Here is a 20483-nt window from a genome sequence, read left to right as displayed (position 1 = left end):
GTTCACAGCTCTGAGTGGTAGGGGCGTAGCACAAGTGCGGAACGGCCAGTTTAAATGTGTGACTACTTATAATCCACTTGAATGGGATTGGTCTGGTGTGAGACAACAGGAAAGGAAATCTCTTTAAGATAGAACTCATTTTTTACTGCAGCTGGCCGTCTGGAAACTTATAGTAACAGTAACAAAGCCCATAATATGCACAGTGTATGAATATCTCGGTTATAATTATTGATGTTTGTAGCACCACGATACAAGTCAGAAACCAGGAACTACGACGCCTACGTAACAATCTTCCTAGGGAAATGATCAGCATGAATCTTGTCTATGTCTTGGAAATGGTGCTGCTATTCAAATGCTTCCCTGTGTTCTTTTGAGGTAATGATAATCAGTCAAATTCTTCATGGTACACGCTAAAGTCGTCAGCATAGAATATGCTCAAAAGGTATTTGGGAGTCCTCCACAAATCTACAATGCTACAAAATAAAACGCCGGCATGGAGCATCGCTAGCCCTGATCCCCCAGCGGCGCACACGTGGACGACCATGAGAAAAACCTCAAGAAAATAAATGTGGACTTGAAGGCTACACATGACGTGTAAATGTCACACAGAAAAAAACAAAGAAAAAAAACATTTATCAAATATGTCAATGTCTATTTTTACCATTTATCTAACATTTAGCGAAGACTCACAGTGTATTGCGTGAATGCAGGAGCTCAACAATACTGACAGCACAACAACTAATTCCTCTAATGAACGCAGTTAAAGTAATTGCTGGGATAAGTGGAAACGGAAAACTTAAGTGACGACTGAATTTGACAATGAGAGCATTCACTGAAGACGATGGAGCGTAATGAGCTACACCACGATGAATCGAGTCGGAGAACAACGGAATAGAAGAAGAAGAAAAGAAGAAGAACGGAAGGGAAAAGAAGGAGGTATTTCAAATCATAAAGTTTCCTACCTGATCCCGCGTCCATGATGTTGGTCTGTCCGCGGCGATCGGCCACCAGCCGCGATGAGCCGGGCATGCTGACTGGTTCTGAACGTACAGGCTGGATCCTGCACATATATATATATATATAAATTTAAATGTACAAATGTAATGAAATATTGTCAGACCCCTGTTTAATGTTAGCTACTCCAAATACAGACTCATTTATGGCTAAGATGATGAAGTTATACATTCTGTGACTTTGTTAAACATGTATCTGTCCTCTTTGTGGCCTAGGCAGTGAATACGGTGCTCACTTCTACATCTAACTATTCTAGCTATTATGAGTCTGAATACAGATGTTTACTCCTGGGTGCATTATTTTTTTTAACTGTTTCTAAAAGTACCTGAGACTGTGTAGGTCCAGATCATCTGTGTCAAAGTCCAAGAGGGGCTGTTGGACATCAACGGGGCCCTGGGACTGAAGCACCGAGGAGGAGGAGGAGATGACTGTGGTCTGGCCTGAAGGGTGAATAGTCTTAAACTGAAATTGGGGGCCCATCCAGAGGCGCCGGTGAGGGCCTGTGTGGGTCACAATCTCCACCTGTGAGGATGGTGAAAAGGTTAGTGAGAAGACAGAACCACACTCCATGCCCTCCAAACATCACACAGCTGGAAGAACAAGAACTTCAACGGTTCAATGGAAAGTTTGCAGCACCACTGAGAGTTAAATGTGTGTTAAAAAAATAATAATTTGGGGGAATTTTTTATATTTCTGTACAATAAGAATATTGTTCAACATTAAGTACATTATATTGCATTATAGGGAAATTCCTCACATCATAAATTCCTCACTTTTGTTTGTACGGGTTTATATTAAATGTTATGTGAGATACTGTAGAACTTGGCAATAATGGGATCCTTTGTTTGATCCATTTGTTTATTTCAAACAAGAATTCTGGTCACAACTTCTCATTCAATTCAATGAAAAGGTGTGTCCAGATTTTTGATCGGTAGTATATATTGTTCTTGTCAAATGAAGTTACATTCGGATGCCATTTTGCTGTGTACAGTGGCGTGGGTTCATACGTTTTTTGCCATCATTTTAATTTGCTACAAATGTGCCATAACTACATTGCAATAAACTATAACTAAAACAGCTATTTTGCAGGTGTTTGTATTGGACATTGGAACAATAGAGTCTGGGTAGCTTGGAGGACTTGTTGAAGTGTCAACAAACAAATGGTGGCTTTTCAGGGATGGTTCTGGCACCAGTCTATATAGCGACAGACCATGCAGTACTTAGGTGAACTCAGTCACGTGGCATCCGACTAAAACCTGTACTCCCGCCCCATTGACAGTCTGCAGATGATGTCCAAACTCGTCAAGGTCCTGCGCATATTGGAAATGCTGGCAACTTGATGGGAAGCCTTCCCAGAGGACTAATAAAAGTGTGACACTAGCCACAGTCTTACAGCGAGACTGATGGGAGGTCTCGAGGGAGAATAAGAAGGCACTGCCATGGCAGGCGGTTCACGGGAGCCTGAACTGAGTGCTACCTACTGAATAGAGGCCTGGATAGAGGATAGGAGATGGCTACAGAGTGGATGCCTCATAAACCTTGGACTATTGCTGCCTCCTCTATTCTCCGTCTCGTCTTTGGCTTGAACTTACTGAGCAACCATCTCCCGCTTTTCACTGCTCCCTCCTACTAACTCTGACTTTTGAAATCCCCGTAGCACTTAACCGGCCTCTCGGCGTCTCACCGTTCACATTTAATTTTCTCTCCTGCGTACACATCCGTCTCTCACCTCAGCCAAGCACTCAGCTCGGTCTCTGTCCCCTCCAGCTACCAGATGCCAACATCTCACCCTCTGCGTCTGTGTTTATACACACATATGCGTATGCATTTACATATTTAGATATACTGTATACGGTCTATCGCAGCTGTGCAACGGAGCCACGGCAGCAGACTTTGCCTGTGTATGTGACTTTGCTATTTAACACCATTAATGTCGCGCCCAGTCAGGGAGCCAAACAGCTGGCAGTGAGCTCGCTTTGCAGCGGGATGGCAGATCCAGATGTTATAGTCCAGTGACAATCCCCTACGCTCCTCCCCTTCTGGATTCATCAGGCAGAGCCAGTGAGACGTTGCTGCATACTGGCCCCTTACAGCTCCTACCTGCTCTACGCTGAACATCAAATTAGATTAAGAGGACTGATAGGCAAAGGTCATTTTCTTCCTTCAGCTATTCAAACATCCAATGGGTTGTCTGTACTATGTACTATGTCTCAACATACAACAGACATCTGTACATACTGCCATTCGCTGTGTAAAGTCGGCATCATTGTCTTTTTTAAAATGTTATACAAGATGCTAGATGAAAAGGAGGCTATAATATTTAGAGGAATAGGTCCATAGGCTCGATTAGGAACAGAAATCTTTTCAAACAGGTCTCAACATCCCGAGAAACTGGACTTATTGTCTCATAGGCCCATACAACACTTGTTTCTTTTTGTACACTATACATGTAAAGTGTGGGAAAAATGTGTGTTTTTAATTATTAATGAGGAAACTAGTTCCCTCAGCTCCTGTGATCTTTTTGTTTGCCTCACCCTCTTCCTCACATCAAAACTGACAGATGTGACGACTCGAAGAGGACCACGTAAGGACAGGCGGTTTTGTTGTCCACTGACAGCCAACTGAAGGGCAACTGACACTGATAGGCAGCAAATGGCACAGCGCGGCAGCGGGCCGAGGCACTGACATGGAGGGTCACAAACCTCACATTTCATTAGGGGATGGCCGATCAATCCGAATCCCAACCCAACGCCAAAACGCCCGCTTATAATCTAATGAGAGCCACTGATATGATATAATGAAATCCACAAGACAGTACTTAGCCCCTAATTCAATATAGCCTATATGTATTTAGCATTTCTCAATCCACCGAGCTATTGTGCTTGATATATTCTGGTCTGTCCTCATTCTGGAGGGAGTAGGGGGAAGAGCAAACTACTCGGTATAACTGATCTGGAAGCAAATGTTTCACGTTGGCTGTATTTTTATACTTAATGATGATATTCCACAACTGTTCCTTCCACGCTTGCTTTTCAAACCCTACCTCTGCTCTGACAGGAAGTTGCCAAAATAGAGGTTAGTGCAGTGGATAGTTTTGCTCCCGGAAAACTATCATGGCAGATATGAACCAGGGCCTCCGCAAGCTAAGTGGGGTGTATTTTAACCAATCAATTATGCATGCAGTGGAATTATTAATGGTGAAAATGTAGTTGGTTACCTGCTGACACCAGAGATGAGTGCTATGAGGGTTAACCAAGCTGAAGAGGCCACGGTGAGGGTACTGGATTTTTTATGCTTTGAACATTTCAGCACAATTTAGGATGGTGTTTGCGGGCAGGTGGAAGACGCTTATAAATAGACAAAATGATGTCTAAGTAGGAGAAAATGTGGAATCTCATGTTAACAGATGCAACTTTATTAGGGACGTAAGGACGTTATGGTCCGAGTGTAGCCATGTTTTATCTTCCCAACTCAGAAAGACGGAATACACAAAATGCTTGCCAAAATAGGCTGAATATTCAGATACTGCCACATAAATGTGCAATTAATCCACTTAAGCCGCACAGAATTGTACAACAAGACAGTGAAGTTACTGGTTTATGTTTGACAATTGCTCATTTACATAACCAGAAGAAAGCATTCATTTGGGTTAGCAGTTTGTTAAAGTGAAAAATGCCAGTCCAAATTAGTCAATCACAAATGTGACCAAAGTATCGGATTTATTTCCATTAAGGGGCACAATGCAGACATCGCCAAAGCCGTCTTTAAAACCAACCCATACCCCAAACCGTTAAAAGGAGACAAAGTCGCTGAGCAACTTGTTTAGCATCTTGAATTATCAGAAAATATGCAGACAGATGTCCCAACTAGTGGTCATGACGTGGTTCACACCGTCAAAAGCTCATCAACGACCCAACACAGGTAGCGATCAACTTGGTGAGTCCCGGCCTTCAGACACGACAGTGTGTGGAATGTACTTTATTTGGTAACGTTCCAAAAGTCCGCTACAACAGCAAGTATACGTTATACACTTATGGTAGAGGTTTTACCTGAGAGAGCCACTCCTCGTCTTCCGGTCCGCTGTGGTCTGACGCTAGGCTGTCGGACGACTCGTGACGAGTAATCGGTCCTGGGCTTCCTGGAGGCATCGCTGAGGGATTAAAAACACAAATGCATGTTACAGCAAAGCATGACATAACTCAATATTAAAACTGTTGACAGGAAAAGTAAAACACATTGACCATCTTGTGACAACACAATGTCTTTTTTTTTTGATACTTTCGGACCTGGCACTCGTGTAGATGTTTTAGACATGTGCCCTGACCTAGACACAAAGAGTTTAGGAACAACTCAGAAAACATCAAAAACAGCTAAAGGTGTTGACCTGGCCAAATTCATTAGCTCCTAAACTGATCAAGTATCTGTATGTATGTATCTGATGATTCACGCCTGTTTAGGAGGCACCAGGGAGACCTGCACAGCATTAGGCAAGTAGTCATAATATAATGCCTGATTGGCTAGTACACATCATTTTTGCCCCTCTAAAATGCAAGTATTCAAAAAACAAACAACAACATCACGAAAATAGATAAAGCAGAGCGGCAAATCAGATACTATTTACATAAATCATCCCGTAAGAGACAATTACAACTGACAACTAGTTTATTAAAGTGCATTAGTGTCATTGGACTTTAACACATATGGACAGTCAATATCCACACATGTGTGCAGATTCAAGCTTTTTTTAAGCTCAAATAACAAAATAACGTATGAACACAAATGCCTAGGGTGCGCATATACTTTTCTATTTTTAAAAACCGGCAGAACACAAAATGCAATATCATCTTTGTCTTTCTCTCATATGATCTGGGTGCATGCTAGTTCATGTGAAACAGCGAGCGTACAGTAAATTGTGAGAGAGTGAGAAACATTGTGTGTGTGTGTTACAAAGAGAGAGCGACAGCGAGACCCGTAGACAGATGGGGTTCCTGCAGGCTTGAATAAGCAGCCATGAAGAATGAGGCTTAATGTGTAGAATCAGTCCCTTTTTCTGTCTCCAACCTCAGGGATGGAGTTTGTTCAACACGGCAACGGCTAATAAACTTGTCAAGTCCACATCTGGAGCACAGGAGGCTCCCTTGTCTTTATACACACACGTACACACACACACACGCACACACACAGAGGTGTTCACGCACTCGTGCACTTGATGAGACGGTTCGGTTTTTGACGCCCTCTGTAACAAATGTCCCGTCACCCCCTCGGTGCTTCACGTCAGCACCTGATGAACTACTGCGGGAGGTGTGCACACTTCTAACACCTGCCTCTGAAATAATGCTCACGGCGTGTGGAGCCGGGCTCGGAAAAAAATTCATTTTAACATGAAATAATTCACTTTGATGTCAAATAACATGTCAACTAAACATATTTTGAAAGATTTTGTAACTAGGAGCATGACATTTGCTTTAGGTAAACGGTATAACACAATTCCTTGGTAAACCAACTATATATATATATATATATATATATAGAGAGAGAGAGAGAGAGAGGGAGAGAGAGATAGATCATCTAATTCAACTTCCTTAGTTGAGATTTCATTACCATTTATTTTCTTTTGCACATTTTTAGCGTCCACGTGCAGTCTCGCATGCTGCAAGGAGGAAACCAATGGCAGAAAACTTACAGTGTTATATACAGTCAAAAACCTGCCTACATAAGTCCTTGCTAGTATATGAAATATATTTTTTTGGTGGAAGTTGTTATTTGGGTGAAGTGACCCTTCGGTGACCTACAGATACCACTCAGAGGGAGAGCGGGTTAGAGAGAAGCAGAGAGAAGCCTTTGCATGTCTTTTTAAAACGGGACAGAGAACAAAGCCTGTGTTGTGTTACTTATTAAACAAAATCACGACTCCCCTATTTCCTCCCCCCTGCCTTCACTCCCACTGACTCGCTCCCCCTCCCCTCCCTCTCTCTCTCTCTCTCTCTCTTTCTCTCTCTCTGTCTCTCTCTCTCTCCGTTCTCTCCTTGCTCTCTGACCCTTGGGGCCAATAGCTGTTCCCTAATTAATTATTGATGTTCTGAAGCATTTGGTCGACTAGCTGGATCAGGTTTCCAGTGGGTGGGCGCGCGAGGAGGTGAGGGCGGGGGGGGGCCTTTCAGCAGTCAGAGTCGTGGCCGGGCTCTGTTGTGGGGAAGTAGTGGTGGTCATCCCCCCTGGGTGAGGCGAAGAGACAACCTTCGGTGCGCGAGTTAGCGTGTACGTCGGGAGCCAGACTGACCCCGGCGGTTTACAGTCATATCTGCTCATCTCAGTGTCCAGCTCGCCAGACACTCTGCCTTCTGCTTTTACGCCGCTAATTACTGGCTCTTAAGAGGCACGACGTCAATGCAATTTCACAGAGAGCAACTTTTTTAAGTGCAAACTTATTGCACCACACTCAGGAAAAGGACTTTGCCTTTACGGCTAGAAATGACTGGGGTTGTGTTATTGACGCATTTAGAGACACATCAGAGAAGAAGGTCAGCAGTGTCTCATCAACAACACCACTCAACATCTACTCACGGCCAGTACACACACTCCTGGACTGAAGGAGTTAAAACGTGTTGTATCTAACTTATTGAAAAACAGCAATAAAATAAGTCGAGTATGTAAAATAAAAAGAGCGGCGACATCAAATAACCAAACACTGACCTTTCTTGGCTGCACTTTAAAAATTCTGAGGCTCTTTTGCCTGCTTGTCTCTAATTATCACATCACTTTGCTGCATAAAGCATACACTTCAAATAAAACGTACTGAACAAAGGCCGCCTGTTTTAACTTTAATTCTGTGATACGTTTGGGAAATGAGGAATCAGTGTATTTGGGCAACTGCAACGATAACATTGGTCTGTGAAATATGGCAATGTCTACCATGAAGTGATATGTTTGACATCTAGTTTGTATTGAGACGTAGATATTAGGCCCGTTGTGGACAGTAATCTAAATACAAAATGACGATACTTCTAAATAAATGCCGCATCAGTCTGATCAAGGATCTTGATTTGTCATGAATTTAATTTGCATTAGTAGTAAAATATATTTAAATAATAACCACTCACTTCAGAATAGCTTTTATATTTACTTAACTATTATTTCTTTTTATTTCGAGCTACCTCCTAATTGTAACTGTTTCTTTTTGGTGGTGGTGGTGGTGGTGGTGGTGGTGGTGGGGGTGGGGTGGGCCAGGGTGCTTGCATACCCACATAAGCAGAAAAACAGCTTGCCCTACACCACAGGGGAACAAAGTTGTCTGTGTCGCAGTCTTTATTGACTGTGGAGAGAGTTGTGTTTTGCTGTGCTGAAGGCCAGTAGCCAGTGGCCTGTTAGCCAGGGCAGTGAAGCAGGGAGTCAGAACAAGAACAAAGGCTGCCTAGGTATTGATGTAGCCCGACCTCCCAAGGACTGGGGGCCAGAGGCTGGACAGGCCGATCTCCAGGGATAGATAAGGGGCTAACAATCTGATAGAGAGCTGACTGAACAGTGGACACAGGATAGCCGTCTTGTCTCGGCTGTTTGTTCTGTTCACCTTTATCTCTTTCATTTATATATTTTAGATCTCTTTTTGTTGCCTTTTACTTATTTATTTTTTTTCCCTGTCTGGTTCGACCCGCTGTGCTCGGATGCCAGACATTTCACTTTCCAGGGCTCCTTTCCGACTGGTCCACCTGTCTCTCCTCTCACCGTCTTCTCTTCTTGCCTCTCTCTTTTAAGCATTACTCTGGCAGATAGGTGCTGGCATACTGACAGAGTGGGATAGCTTAGTCATTATATATCACTCAAGGCGTATTTGACTGACAGTCCCTTCATTCAGCCAGCGCTACACTTACCCCATCCTTTCACTGCCTCTCTTTGATTACTGACCCAGTCATGGCGCCACGGTTTCTCTTTACCAAACGCCTGATGCTCCAAAGCCTTTACTCTGGCCCCTCTCTCGGAGCAATTAGATCTATTGACGAGGCAACTGTGGCTGGCCTGTCATGGGCCTCAAATCCCAAGAGAGCTGCCAAGCCAGCCAGTCAGTCAGTCTCCACAATTAGCACATTATATGACAGGTAGGAAGGGGAGGGCTGAGGCCAAAAAGCGTTGCCTCTGCTGCTGCCACCATTGCCAGGCTCAAAGGAGCCAGGCACAAATCCAGGTGGTAAATTATTGACCAAATTGTTCGCTTCAGAGTAAGCTTGCGGCAGCGGAGTAGAGGTGTCAGAAAACATACCATGGAGAGCCGGATAAATATCACTCTCCAAAAATAATCTGCGGAAAAAATTAACTCACTCTAAATGGAATGTAGGAAGTTGAGTGTGAAAACTTCACACCTATCTTCATGTGTGCGTTGTGTTATTACTTGGTTCACTTTTGGACAAAGATAAAGAAAAAGAGCCCATTTACACTTCACAAACTGTTAATGGGAATGCAGACGGGAATCCTACGAGTACACCCCAGCTACAGATAGAGGAGTCCCCACGCGCCAAAAAAAACTTGGCTCGAGACTACTTTTAATAAGCCAGATCGTACTACAGCATCTCCTCTATTTATGAGCATACTGTATAATGTGTGTCTCCCTTTCTCTTATCTCTCCAAGGCTGCGCTATGTGTTGCCGTCCTCTGCAGGGCTGAGTGCTGCCAGTAGCTGCTACAGATGGACAGGTGGAGATAGTGACCATGAAGTGGCGCCACCGCTGCCTTTTATCATCCCGTCCTGAAGGCTCCGGTCTGGCCTGACCCCGGCCCTTCCTCTCCCCTTCCTATTCCCTTCCCTGCATACTGCATTTTTAATCAGCCCGGGTCATCCAATATAGAGCCACGAGACCGGAGACCAAGGCCTGTCAATCAAGCGCTGCCACCTCTTTGCATTGCACCACCTTTCTAGAGACACGGCTCGTCTGCGAGACAATTAGCTGCAGGGGATAGTTTTCGTGAACACGTTTAGTACTTCTGTTTCTTGCATAATAGTAAAATCTTGGTTGACTAAGTCTTTTGCTAAGTGTTGTTTTTGGTGGTGGTTATATGTAAATAAGACCCAGATAGCGTAATTTGTTTGTCTGTGTTTTCCTATCCCCCCTCATTGCCCTGATCTCAATGCTCAGCAAGAAGCGCCTGGACAAGAGGCTTATTGCTGTGCTGTAATTCATCCTAAGGTCAAATTGACTCTTTCTCCTGGATCACTTCTCCTCTGCGCTGCCAAGCCCTGGAGGAAACGCCAGATGAGAGGGCTGGCAAGGGGACGCATGCTGAGAAACAGGATGAGAGTCTCTGCCCGTGTGCAAAGCACCGAAATGGAAGGTGGCACTTCAAGAGTAGCTCGGTTGGTGGTGGCGGTGTATAGGCCTCTATACCCTGACCTGCGGGGTAAATGGCAGGAGCACAAGATGTGGGCAGGAAGTTGAACAATTATGTTCATAGCATCTTGACCTCAGATCCGTTCACACTTGGTTGGTCCAGGGAATAAAAAGGCATGGCGGCATTATCTGGCTATTGCTAATTGGATGTAAATGTTAATGCAATGAATCCCTCTCATTATGCAGAGAATGGTGGAATAAGCTGACGCCCGAGTCTGTCACTTCAACGCGTTCTCATTGCTCTGACACTAGGAGAGACCATTAGCACTAATTTGAGGAAATCTCCTACCAGTTAGACCTGGAGCATTTCAGAAGTCAATGGAAATGAGTAGAGAGATTAGGGTAAACATAGCTACCACTTGCCCCGGAGCACCCGCAAGAGCTAATTACAGATTTTGTATGTTTGTAATTATGGAGGGAGCTCAAAACGCCAGCTTATTCCACGGGGGCGGATTGATTCCGTGTGTGGCCATCCATGTGCACTCTGAACTTTTGCAAAATGGCCTTTCAGACGACGAGATAGAGTTCTCTCTGCTCTGTACTTGTTATTGAAATTGGAGGAAACTTAGAGTCGGCTAATTGAACTGAGTGTGGCATCTTATAGCATTGTGTTGGGATGTCCTGAAGCAGGCATGTAGCATAGCCGTCAAAGTATGGATTCAAGGTGCAATATACGACAGAAATACCAGGATTATGGTCGGCTGGGTTGGGGATGTACAGCATAAAATGGTGGAAAAGCAGGAATATGTTTCTTCCAAGTCTCAGAGAAAGGGAACAATATGGATTATGGATATCTCAGCATGTGGCACTAATAAGTGGCTGACGACCTGCTTTCAACATGGTCAACATGGAAAATCAGCAGGGAATACTCCCTGACTAATGATGCCTACAGTATATACAGAAAACATACTGAGAACATACATGGTCAGCCTGTGCAACCAAAACATATGGAGGCCGGTATTTTCTAATAAATCCAATAAGGCAAATACATCTATACATTCAGTACAATTTGTATTTAAAATCTCTTTAGTATGAATTCAACAGAAAAAGCGCAACTTTTCAACAAGAACACAGTTCCTTTGGATTTATCACATTTCTGTCACAAAATAACTAAAAAACTAAACAGAGGTAGCAGTAGTTTAGAGAAACACTTTGAAGAGAATTTTATAGTATAAGGAAAAGTCAAAACTCCTAGAGCCTAAACATACAGCACCCCCCACCCACCATATGCTTGTACCACTATACTGTTCCCTTCTTTCTGTGGATAGTAATGCACTTACACCTGAAACATATGTCACTGCCTAGAGCGAATCTGCTTTGGTTTAAATATTTCCATTGATTTAATATGTTTTTAGTCTTCCCCAAACTTCTGATTTGCATCCTATACAAAACCCAACTTTGTATCGTAAATATGCTGGTTTGCATGAAATGAGCAATGGAGGTTTGTTTAACACGTTGTCAACACTTACCAGCCAGAAGATACTGATAGTACTGCACCAGGTCTGAGGCCAGCACTAAGGGATGGTTGGAATTGAAGGGTGGCTGCAGTTCATTCCACTGTGGAGTCCTGCTCCACAAGAAAAATCATCTATGAGGCTACAAAACACCTTTTTGAGCATGAAGCAGTCAACACTGATAACACTGTTACCTTGCTAGAGTCCAGCAGGCTCTTGGACAGGTGCTGAGCTCCAAAGGTGTATCATCGCTAATCTTCTGTGCGGTGCTAATTGGCCGTGGTTCCAGGACATGTTCCACCAAGTTACCGTAGCAACTGAGGATGTACAGTGAGTCGACAATGGACTGCCTGGACTGATCTGTAATAAGGCAGTGAGAAAGATGGCAGAGAGAAAGAACATATTGGAGGTGCTTTAATATCTGCTCAATTTTTTTATCCTTTAGCCACTAGGCTCAGACGTTTTTGGCCAAGATACTAAGCATAGAGAAATATAAAGAGCATTTTTGACCATAGTCTAACCTTTCTCTCTTTTCATGTTGGGATTAGTGATGAACCAGGAGCGAGATGACGCAAAGATGGCGGCCACACAGAACTCTCCTCCGCTGGACTTGCTTGGGGAGATTTGAGGGGGTGGCTTGGTTTTGCTTCAGAAGAGGAACAGGTACATAGTTGAGACCATAAAACAAAACATACAAGTCTGAAAACAACATTTATCATGTTACAAATGTAACCAAATGAGATCATGGGAGATTCCCAAGATTATGCCTTATTAAAGGTTTGTTAAAATTGAGGCCACATTTGATATAAATCCTCGCTCCTTCTTTGCAAGTGAAGATAAACATTTGTCTTCAGCTCTTTATATCACATTTCTTTGCCGGAAGCTTTAGCTTAACGAGCAGTGAGTTGCACAAGTGGAGCACACTTCTGAGAACATAAGAATTACACAGCAACCTCTGTGAACAATAAACAAAAACTTTATGAAATAGCTTCGCATGCAAAGGGCTAAGCAAGGGTAAACGGAAATGCAAATTAAACATCACCATTAGTCGCAGAAAAAGGGACAATGAATTCTTAAAATTGTCATGTGGGAAATATTCAGAAAAGGAGAAACATGCACCTTAAAAATGTTCACCTGATCAATAAACCATTCAGTTATTTATCTTAATAAAATAGTCTACACCATTGATTTCAATCAAACCACTGCCACCACACAAGATTCCTAAAAACTATTGATCTGTTGATTACTCAAAAACTGAATTCGGTATCTTTACCACAATCAACAGGCTGCAATCAAACACCCTGTTGGCATTTGGTATTACAGCCTGCTCTGCCTGGACATCCAAATAAGAAACAATGTTCTCATAGCCTTCTTCATTGACCCTCAGTTCAGCACTAGTGTCTAGTGCATCTTGTTTTATGGATCTCGCAAGTCATGTATGCTTTTACAGGGACACACCTGCTCTTTACAAAAACTTAAAATTATAATTAATAGCTATCACTGAATACATTGAAACAGCAAAGACTAATGTGGCTTCCCTGGTTGTCTTACCTTGTACCGGCCACAGGAGTGAATTTATTGGAAGTTATTAGATTATTCAGCATGTCAGGACTGTTTGAGATGAAGCGGACGCAGAAAGGGTTTTCAGCTGCAGTAAGGTTCCCCATATGGTAACAATCGGAGAACAGTAGCAAGATCTGGTATTACTGTCCAGCCTTATAACCAACCTGGACAATAAAATGTGGTCACAGCAGATCAGGCATTGGAAGGGTTGAGGGCCTGAAGACCCACGGTGGTGTCATACGCTTGCCGGTGGGTATTTAACCCCTTGATCTTAGAAAACCACACTGGTATGAAAGCAACCCACTCATTTTGGTCTACCTCAGCCAATGAGAAGAAAATACCAAGATATGGATGTAGAACAATTGTTTTTTACTCTTCCTTGTCAGTTTAAAAAATACTGTAATTACTTAAACTTAACTTTGTGTCACTGATATGTGCTCAGGCTGTTTTTTGTCTAACAAATGTAAGATAGAAATGTATAATTCGCACCAGTGTCATGATGCATAAGGTCAATTCTGTCAGCTCTTGCTCTTGCTGTAAGGCATGCCGAAAATGCAGAAAAACCCTGAACAATTTCATCAGATGACCGTGAATTCTTCAGGGATCCAAGAAGTTTGCTTTGTAGACCACAAACTCTATGCACAAACATGCCCACATAGAAGACCCACCAGCTTTCTGACCTCAAAACAACGCCAAAGCAGCGTCAGTATTTTGACTACTACAGTGAGTTTTTGTCTGATTGTTGGTGTTTGGTGTGTGGCAGTCACTTTTGGTTCCTCCTATGTTAGTGTTTCAGACAAGAACTTACTGGGGTAAATGCTAATAGCTGGTACAGAAACTACTGGCAAAAGCAGTTTGTTCCACTAAAAAAATCTGAATAAACATTATGCAGGGTAGTATGGGTGAAAGCAATCTTTTGCTGATACATACAGACGCATTTCCAATCACAACAAGCCACTAGAGTTAAATCTAAGTCAGTTAATGGTAAACAACATCTTTCCTTGGATCTACAATGAAAAAATGTTAATTCTGATTAGTGATGAATAGTAATATTAACATAGTAAAGAACAAAAACGGTTTCAAAAGGAGTAACCGATTATTCAAAAAAAAGAGGAAATGAAAAAAATAATCTGCAGCAGTCCTACAGTAGTAGGTCCCTACTGGACACAAGGTTCTCAGTCATCCAGGTCATAGTATATCCAAAAAAGAGAACTGGTGGACAGAGGTTCAAGCCATAGTGCCGGACCTTCATATATATAAATCAATGACAGTTACACTGCCAACAAGCTCAGGTAAATTTCTCTATTCTGTAGTATACCAGAGTTTTAAATTTGGTGTCCTTGACGACACTCTTGCACTGGTCCAGTAATGAATGGTTTCCAGCTGAAGATGGGAATAATCGTAGGAAAGAGGGGGGCAGAAAGAGTATCCAGACCAACTAGGAGAAAGTATCCAAGAAAAGCTTCGGATGCTCCAGATAAAATAGAAACTTGACATTCATAGGAATGATTTCAGTCTAAAAAAAGGAAGCAATTGATGGTGCGGAAAAACATGGATTACCATTGGTGTGGCTTTTTCTCACTGAAGAGCTTTGGGAAAAAAAGAAGGGACTGGAAGGCTGTAGATGCATGTGGACTGTGGACTACACATGCTTTAAATGTGTTTGTGGAGTTACAACCAATGCCAGATATGGGACAAAATGGCTCTGCGTTGGCCCATTATGGACCATCTGGCCCATACATTTGAGTATGAAAGTTGGTGCTGACTGAATCTGTGACAAAATAATCTCAACGCTCAACTCAACGTCTGCTTACTATATTTTGGATTTCAGAGGAAAGTAAACCGTAATTTTATAAATTTATAAACACAATGCAATAATACACATTTAACATAGTGACATATTTTAATGTTGCACTTTTTAAGCACAAAGAAGATGTGAAAAAAGGAACACCAACTGAATCTGGTGCAAATTTTAAAACTCCAGTAAAGTATTCCTAACTATTGCTTATATGAATGGATAATCCTAGATAATCCTATAAAAGGCACAGGTAGGAATGTATGCAGTGCTCCGACAATTACCAATAGCATTTCCCTTATGGAACAATAATCTAAAACACACATCCTCAAATACAATGTAGGGAAGACTGCAGTTCAACACATGCTTATAGGGGCAAATAGTCCCAGTGTCCATTTGTTTAACTAAATTTCACAGTACTTGATACTGAAAGACATGGTGCTGGTAAAACTCTCACTCTGTTACCTCCCTTCAGACTGTCAGCAGCTCATAAATTACTCCCTGGATGCAAGGAGATGTTGATGTCTTTGTTTGGCCAACACTGCATGAAAGAGGGATCAGGAAAAAGGATGTGGTGAAGGTAGGTCATAAGAAAAGCCTCTATACAAGTTGTGTAGCTTGCATTTATTAGTGCTGGTTGCTAGGTCAAAGGAGAAGGCTGAATAACCAAATATCCACAGTAAGCCCTGTCTGTGAAAGGAAGATGGAGGGGGAGATAAAGTCACACTCAGGATATTGCCTTGGCTAACACCAGGTTGCCCTTGTCTTCTCTTCCAAGCTCGTCCTCAGGCCTCTTTGTCTGTCAGTGCATCCAGAGGATAACACATTTAAAAAGCTTTACGTAAGAAATGAGGAACTAGTACCACTGCTGTAAATTTGTCCATAAGATTCAAAGATTCTTAACCAGTGTAAGGTATATAAAAAAATAAAACCCGAATAAGAAATAAATAAAAACGGATATAAAACATGTACGATACAGTATGTATAGTCTTTACACTTTTGAGTATCCTACTGTGAGTCATTTAAAGTGAAAATGGCTATAAGCATGTTAAGTGGCATGGGGACAGGGGAAACAGGAGATGACCGTATAACTGTGCACTGCTCGAGAAATGGAACAGATATCCCAGACTATGACCGTGTGGGAGTTCTGCAAAGTTGAAGTTCTTCTTTGGTGAGGTGTTTAATTGCCGAAAACCCTGCCGTTCCATTTCTCCCGTCGCTGGAAAATATGTTAAACCCTCAAAGGCTCTGTGGTTCCCCGGTTTTAGTAACCCAGGAAACACGAATCCTATTTGAGAGCGAGCCGACGTTGGTTTTCAAGGGTGAGAGATTGGGGCTGAGGAATACACTGTGCGGAGACACACACTTTGTACTGGAAGATATGTCTCATAGTCCTCATGTTGACTTGGGGTTGGCAAGGATGTAAATGCTTAAATTGTAAATTAAGAATAAACACTGTTTAAACGTGATGGGTTTTCAAGCTGTTGCAGAAGGACTTGCCATGTTGCACGTGTAAACCTGTAAGTATGCAACAGCAAATTATATCACTGGCTCCTCACTGTGGCCTCGTAGCTTGAGAAAAGGTTTTGGACTTCTTTGAAGGGGCCTTGACTTGCACCGAGACTGCCAATGGGACCAAAGATCACAGCTCAGTTGCCGTCTCTTCTGGATACAGTGACCACTAAAGTTTATTCATCTGTGTTTTAAATCATCCATTTCCTTTCACTTGAAGTGGCTTAAAGTGTTGAGGTTTCTGCCCTCGTGACACAAAGGCACGGCTCCAGGGCCTAATTCTGTTCTCCATGTGGATACTGACCAGTTTTTGGAGTAGACCACTGGCAGGAGAGTGAGTTAACAAATGGCAAAAAACTTACAAAAAATGTAACCTAATATCAATGAATTATGAAACATAAATATACGAAGCGGGAATTGGAAGCAAGAGGAGATGGATGTCACTAAACAAATGGCAAATCTCTTTTTTTCTTTTTCCCCCTTACAAGATTTCCTTTTGCACTATCGCCTTACGCAGGGAGTGGAATCCATTTTCTTTGCAACTTTAATTCACTGAAAAGACTACTCACATGTCATTTCCACTTTTAATTTAACAAATGAGGACTCTTGACTGAGCTAATAGCTTTTCCTCAAGGGCATAATTCAATCTGCGACATCAACCATCAAAGTCCCTTCGCATTACTATGTCCGAGGCTAACGTGAGGCGCCTCTGAGGGAGGGGGGGGGGGGGGGGTGGAAGTCCAGTGGCAGCTTCCAATTATTTTCAGGGCCCTCGCAGTAAATAAATATGATAGCGCTCACTTCCATCCAGTCACAAAGGGCTGTGTGGCTGCTGTACAGCTGATTCTAGGTTATATGTTTAATTCTTATCAGGAAAGAGGTCGGAGTTATGACTGCAACCAGGAAGGAAAAGAAAGACAGAGAGAGGGAAAAAGAGAGGGGGCAGTCATGTGGAGGACACATCCTTCAACGTCACATTTATTATTTTACAACAGCCCTTGGAAAAGAGGCAGCCTTGAGGCTCTGGTGAACACACAGCACTAATGACAACCACTGGGGAAACTCGCAGAACATTTGAGAATGGGCATCAAATGTTCAAGGAGAAACTAGGATGTTTCTTTTTCTTTTTACCTGTTGTGATCCCTTACACTCCATCGGGTATTCCGTACTAGGCATGTACATTTGTTAACTAAAAGCCTCGGGAGTCCAATTGCCAAAATTATATAAATTATGCTGGTGTACGCTCATGTGTCATTGGCCAGAAAGTTGTTCAGAACACATGCTTTGGACGGAAATGGAAAGGCGAGGTGCGACAGAGTTCATGGTTTCAGAGGAAAAAAATGGTATTTCTAAAAAGAAATTATTTCGAATTTCCAAAGCGGCATAATCAACACTAATGGAGAGGTCTGCTTAGGTTTTGTCTCAAGGCGTACACTAACCCCCCAACCTTAGCCCTACAGAAACAATATATGTCTAACTATCTTAAATTTGAGCGGAAGGCAGTTATTGTAAGGATCAAGATTCTGATGCTAATGATCTGTACCTTTGAAAAGTATACGCTCTGAAATAACTAAGGGCCTAGATTAAGCGGGAGGTGGATGAAGACAGAAAGGGAAAAGTTTCAATTAAAAAGTATGAGTGACTGCCCACAACAAAAGACGAAACCCAAGACTTGAGGAAGGCACCACATGCTATTCATTTTCTCAAGTGAATGGAGTCAACAGGGAGGAGCTGGAGAGCAGGGAGCCGGGAAGAGAAAAGTTCACTTCACAGAGCCACTCAATCATCTCTCCGTAAGTGACTCTGTCATAATGGGGCTTCTTTTAAAAGCTTGTAAGCATCTGATTTCATAAGACAGCGTTGACAAGAGATTTGGCTTCAGCCCCATGGTGGAAAAAAAAATTGAATGGGAATTGGAAGATGCTGTGCCCTCTAACATTTCATTCTCAGTGCCGAGGAAATGTGACTGAAAACGTAAAAGAGAACGTTAATAATTTTCCGGCTATTAGTCTAGAAATGTAACTTGTTTTGTTCAATTGTTCAGTCAGACAATATTTTTTTTATTTATATACTTTTCTGCATCTTATGTGATCCATATCATTCTTAGTTTAAAATGCAGATTTAAGCATAAATGCTTTTCACCACTTTTATATCATGCTTTACTCATTTTGTCTAGTTTTTAACCTTGTCTCCAAACAAAATATAAAACTAATTTAGTGATATTTAGAATAATGCGGGCAGCATCAAGTAAATAACTGAGGGGATACGGTGAAAATTATGTATATTTTAAAGTTTAAACAGTTAGGGCACACGTATAATAACTACATAGTCACTCAATGTAGAAGAAAAAGTTTCCTTTTCTTTTTTTGCCAAAAACAATAGTCTACTATGGCTGGCTCACAGTGTTGTGTGAGCAAACTATGAAGTAGAAGGCTACAAAATAAAAACAAAAAGCTGAAAATTGCTTACAATTACTTAAACTGACAATGTCAAGAATTTGGTTCATCTATAGTTCTTTGCTAAGCGTTTTTGCAAAAGACATCACATTTCTACAACCACACAAGACACAGTTAAAAAATAAAAATAAAAATACTAGAATATGACAAGGCACTTTTACTACGTGCAGACACACTTGGTGACAAAAAATGTAACCAATGCAATTTAAAAGAAAATTTTAACATCTGCGCCACACAAACACTGGCCATAGCTCTGCATTGCCACCCATAACGAAAACCTACAGCATGCAGTTGGTGCTTAAAACCTAGGTTTTTACACACTCGTGTATGTGTGTGTATGTACATACTGTACTGTGCAAAAGTTTTAGGCTGGTGTAGAAGAAATACTGCAAACTAAGAATGCTTTCTAAAATGAAAGTGTTAATAGCTTATATTTGTCAATTAACAAAACGAGTGAGTGAACAGAAGAAAAATTTCAACCAAATCAATATTTGGTGTCATACACTCGCACAGTTTTTGAAAAAACACAGCTGGTAGGTTGTTCCAAACATCTTGGAGAACTAAACACAGATCTTCTGTGGATGTAGACGTCCTCAAATCCTTCTGTCTCTTCATGTAATCCCAGACAGAGATCAGGGCTCTGTGGAGGCCATGCCATCAATTCCAGGACTTCTCGTTCTTCCTTATGCTGAAGATAGTTCTTAATGACCTTGGCTGTGTGTTTGGGGTCTTTGTCCTGCCGCAGAATAAATCTGGGGCAAATCATACGCCTCCCTGATGGTATTGCGTGATGGATAAGTATCTGCCTGTATTTCTCAGCATTGAGGGCCATTAATCCTGACCAAATCCACCAACTCCATTTGTAGAGATGCAGCCCCAAACTTGAAAGGAACCTCCACCATGCTTCACTGTTGTCTGCAGACACTAATAATTGTACTGCTCTCCAGCCCTTTGGCAAACAAACTGCCTTCTGCTACAGACAAATATTTCAATATCTCATCAGTCCAGAGCACCTGCTGCCATTTTTTCTGCACCCCAGTTCCTATGTTTTCGTGCATAGTTGAGCCCCTTGGCCTTGTTACCATGTCAGAGGTATGGATTTTTGGCCGCAGCTCCTCCATGAAGACCACTTCTGGCTACTGACTTCTCCAGACAGTAGACTGGTGTACCAGGATCCTACAGGTTTCTGCCAGTTCTGAGCTGATGGCACTGTTGGACATCTTCCGATTTCGAAGGGAAGTAAGCTTGATGTGTTTTTCATCTGCTGCACTAAGTTTCCTTGGCCGACCACTGCGTCTACTACGATCCTACA

General features: G+C 42.2%; 1 protein-coding gene across 3 annotated transcripts in view; it reads right to left on the bottom strand.

The window, feature by feature from the left end:
* The window catches only part of bcas3 (BCAS3 microtubule associated cell migration factor), a 282772-nt gene that overhangs the window by 177666 nt on the left and 84623 nt on the right, over positions 1-20483 (bottom strand). For all 3 annotated transcript variants that reach the window (XM_047593530.1, XM_047593528.1, XM_047593529.1), the window contains 6 exons: positions 12367-12491; positions 12040-12205; positions 11861-11958; positions 5064-5164; positions 1340-1536; positions 963-1060 (listed from right to left, as the gene is read on the bottom strand). In XM_047593530.1, the coding sequence (XP_047449486.1) occupies positions 963-1060; positions 1340-1536; positions 5064-5164; positions 11861-11958; positions 12040-12205; positions 12367-12491 (785 nt within the window). The remainder of the gene's footprint in view (positions 1-962; positions 1061-1339; positions 1537-5063; positions 5165-11860; positions 11959-12039; positions 12206-12366; positions 12492-20483) is intronic.

Source organism: Mugil cephalus, chromosome 9, assembly GCF_022458985.1.
Source record: "Mugil cephalus isolate CIBA_MC_2020 chromosome 9, CIBA_Mcephalus_1.1, whole genome shotgun sequence".
Lineage (NCBI taxonomy): Eukaryota > Metazoa > Chordata > Actinopteri > Mugiliformes > Mugilidae > Mugil > Mugil cephalus.
The sequence above is the reverse complement of the archived record's forward strand: the minus strand, read 5'-3'. Positions and strand labels throughout refer to the sequence as shown.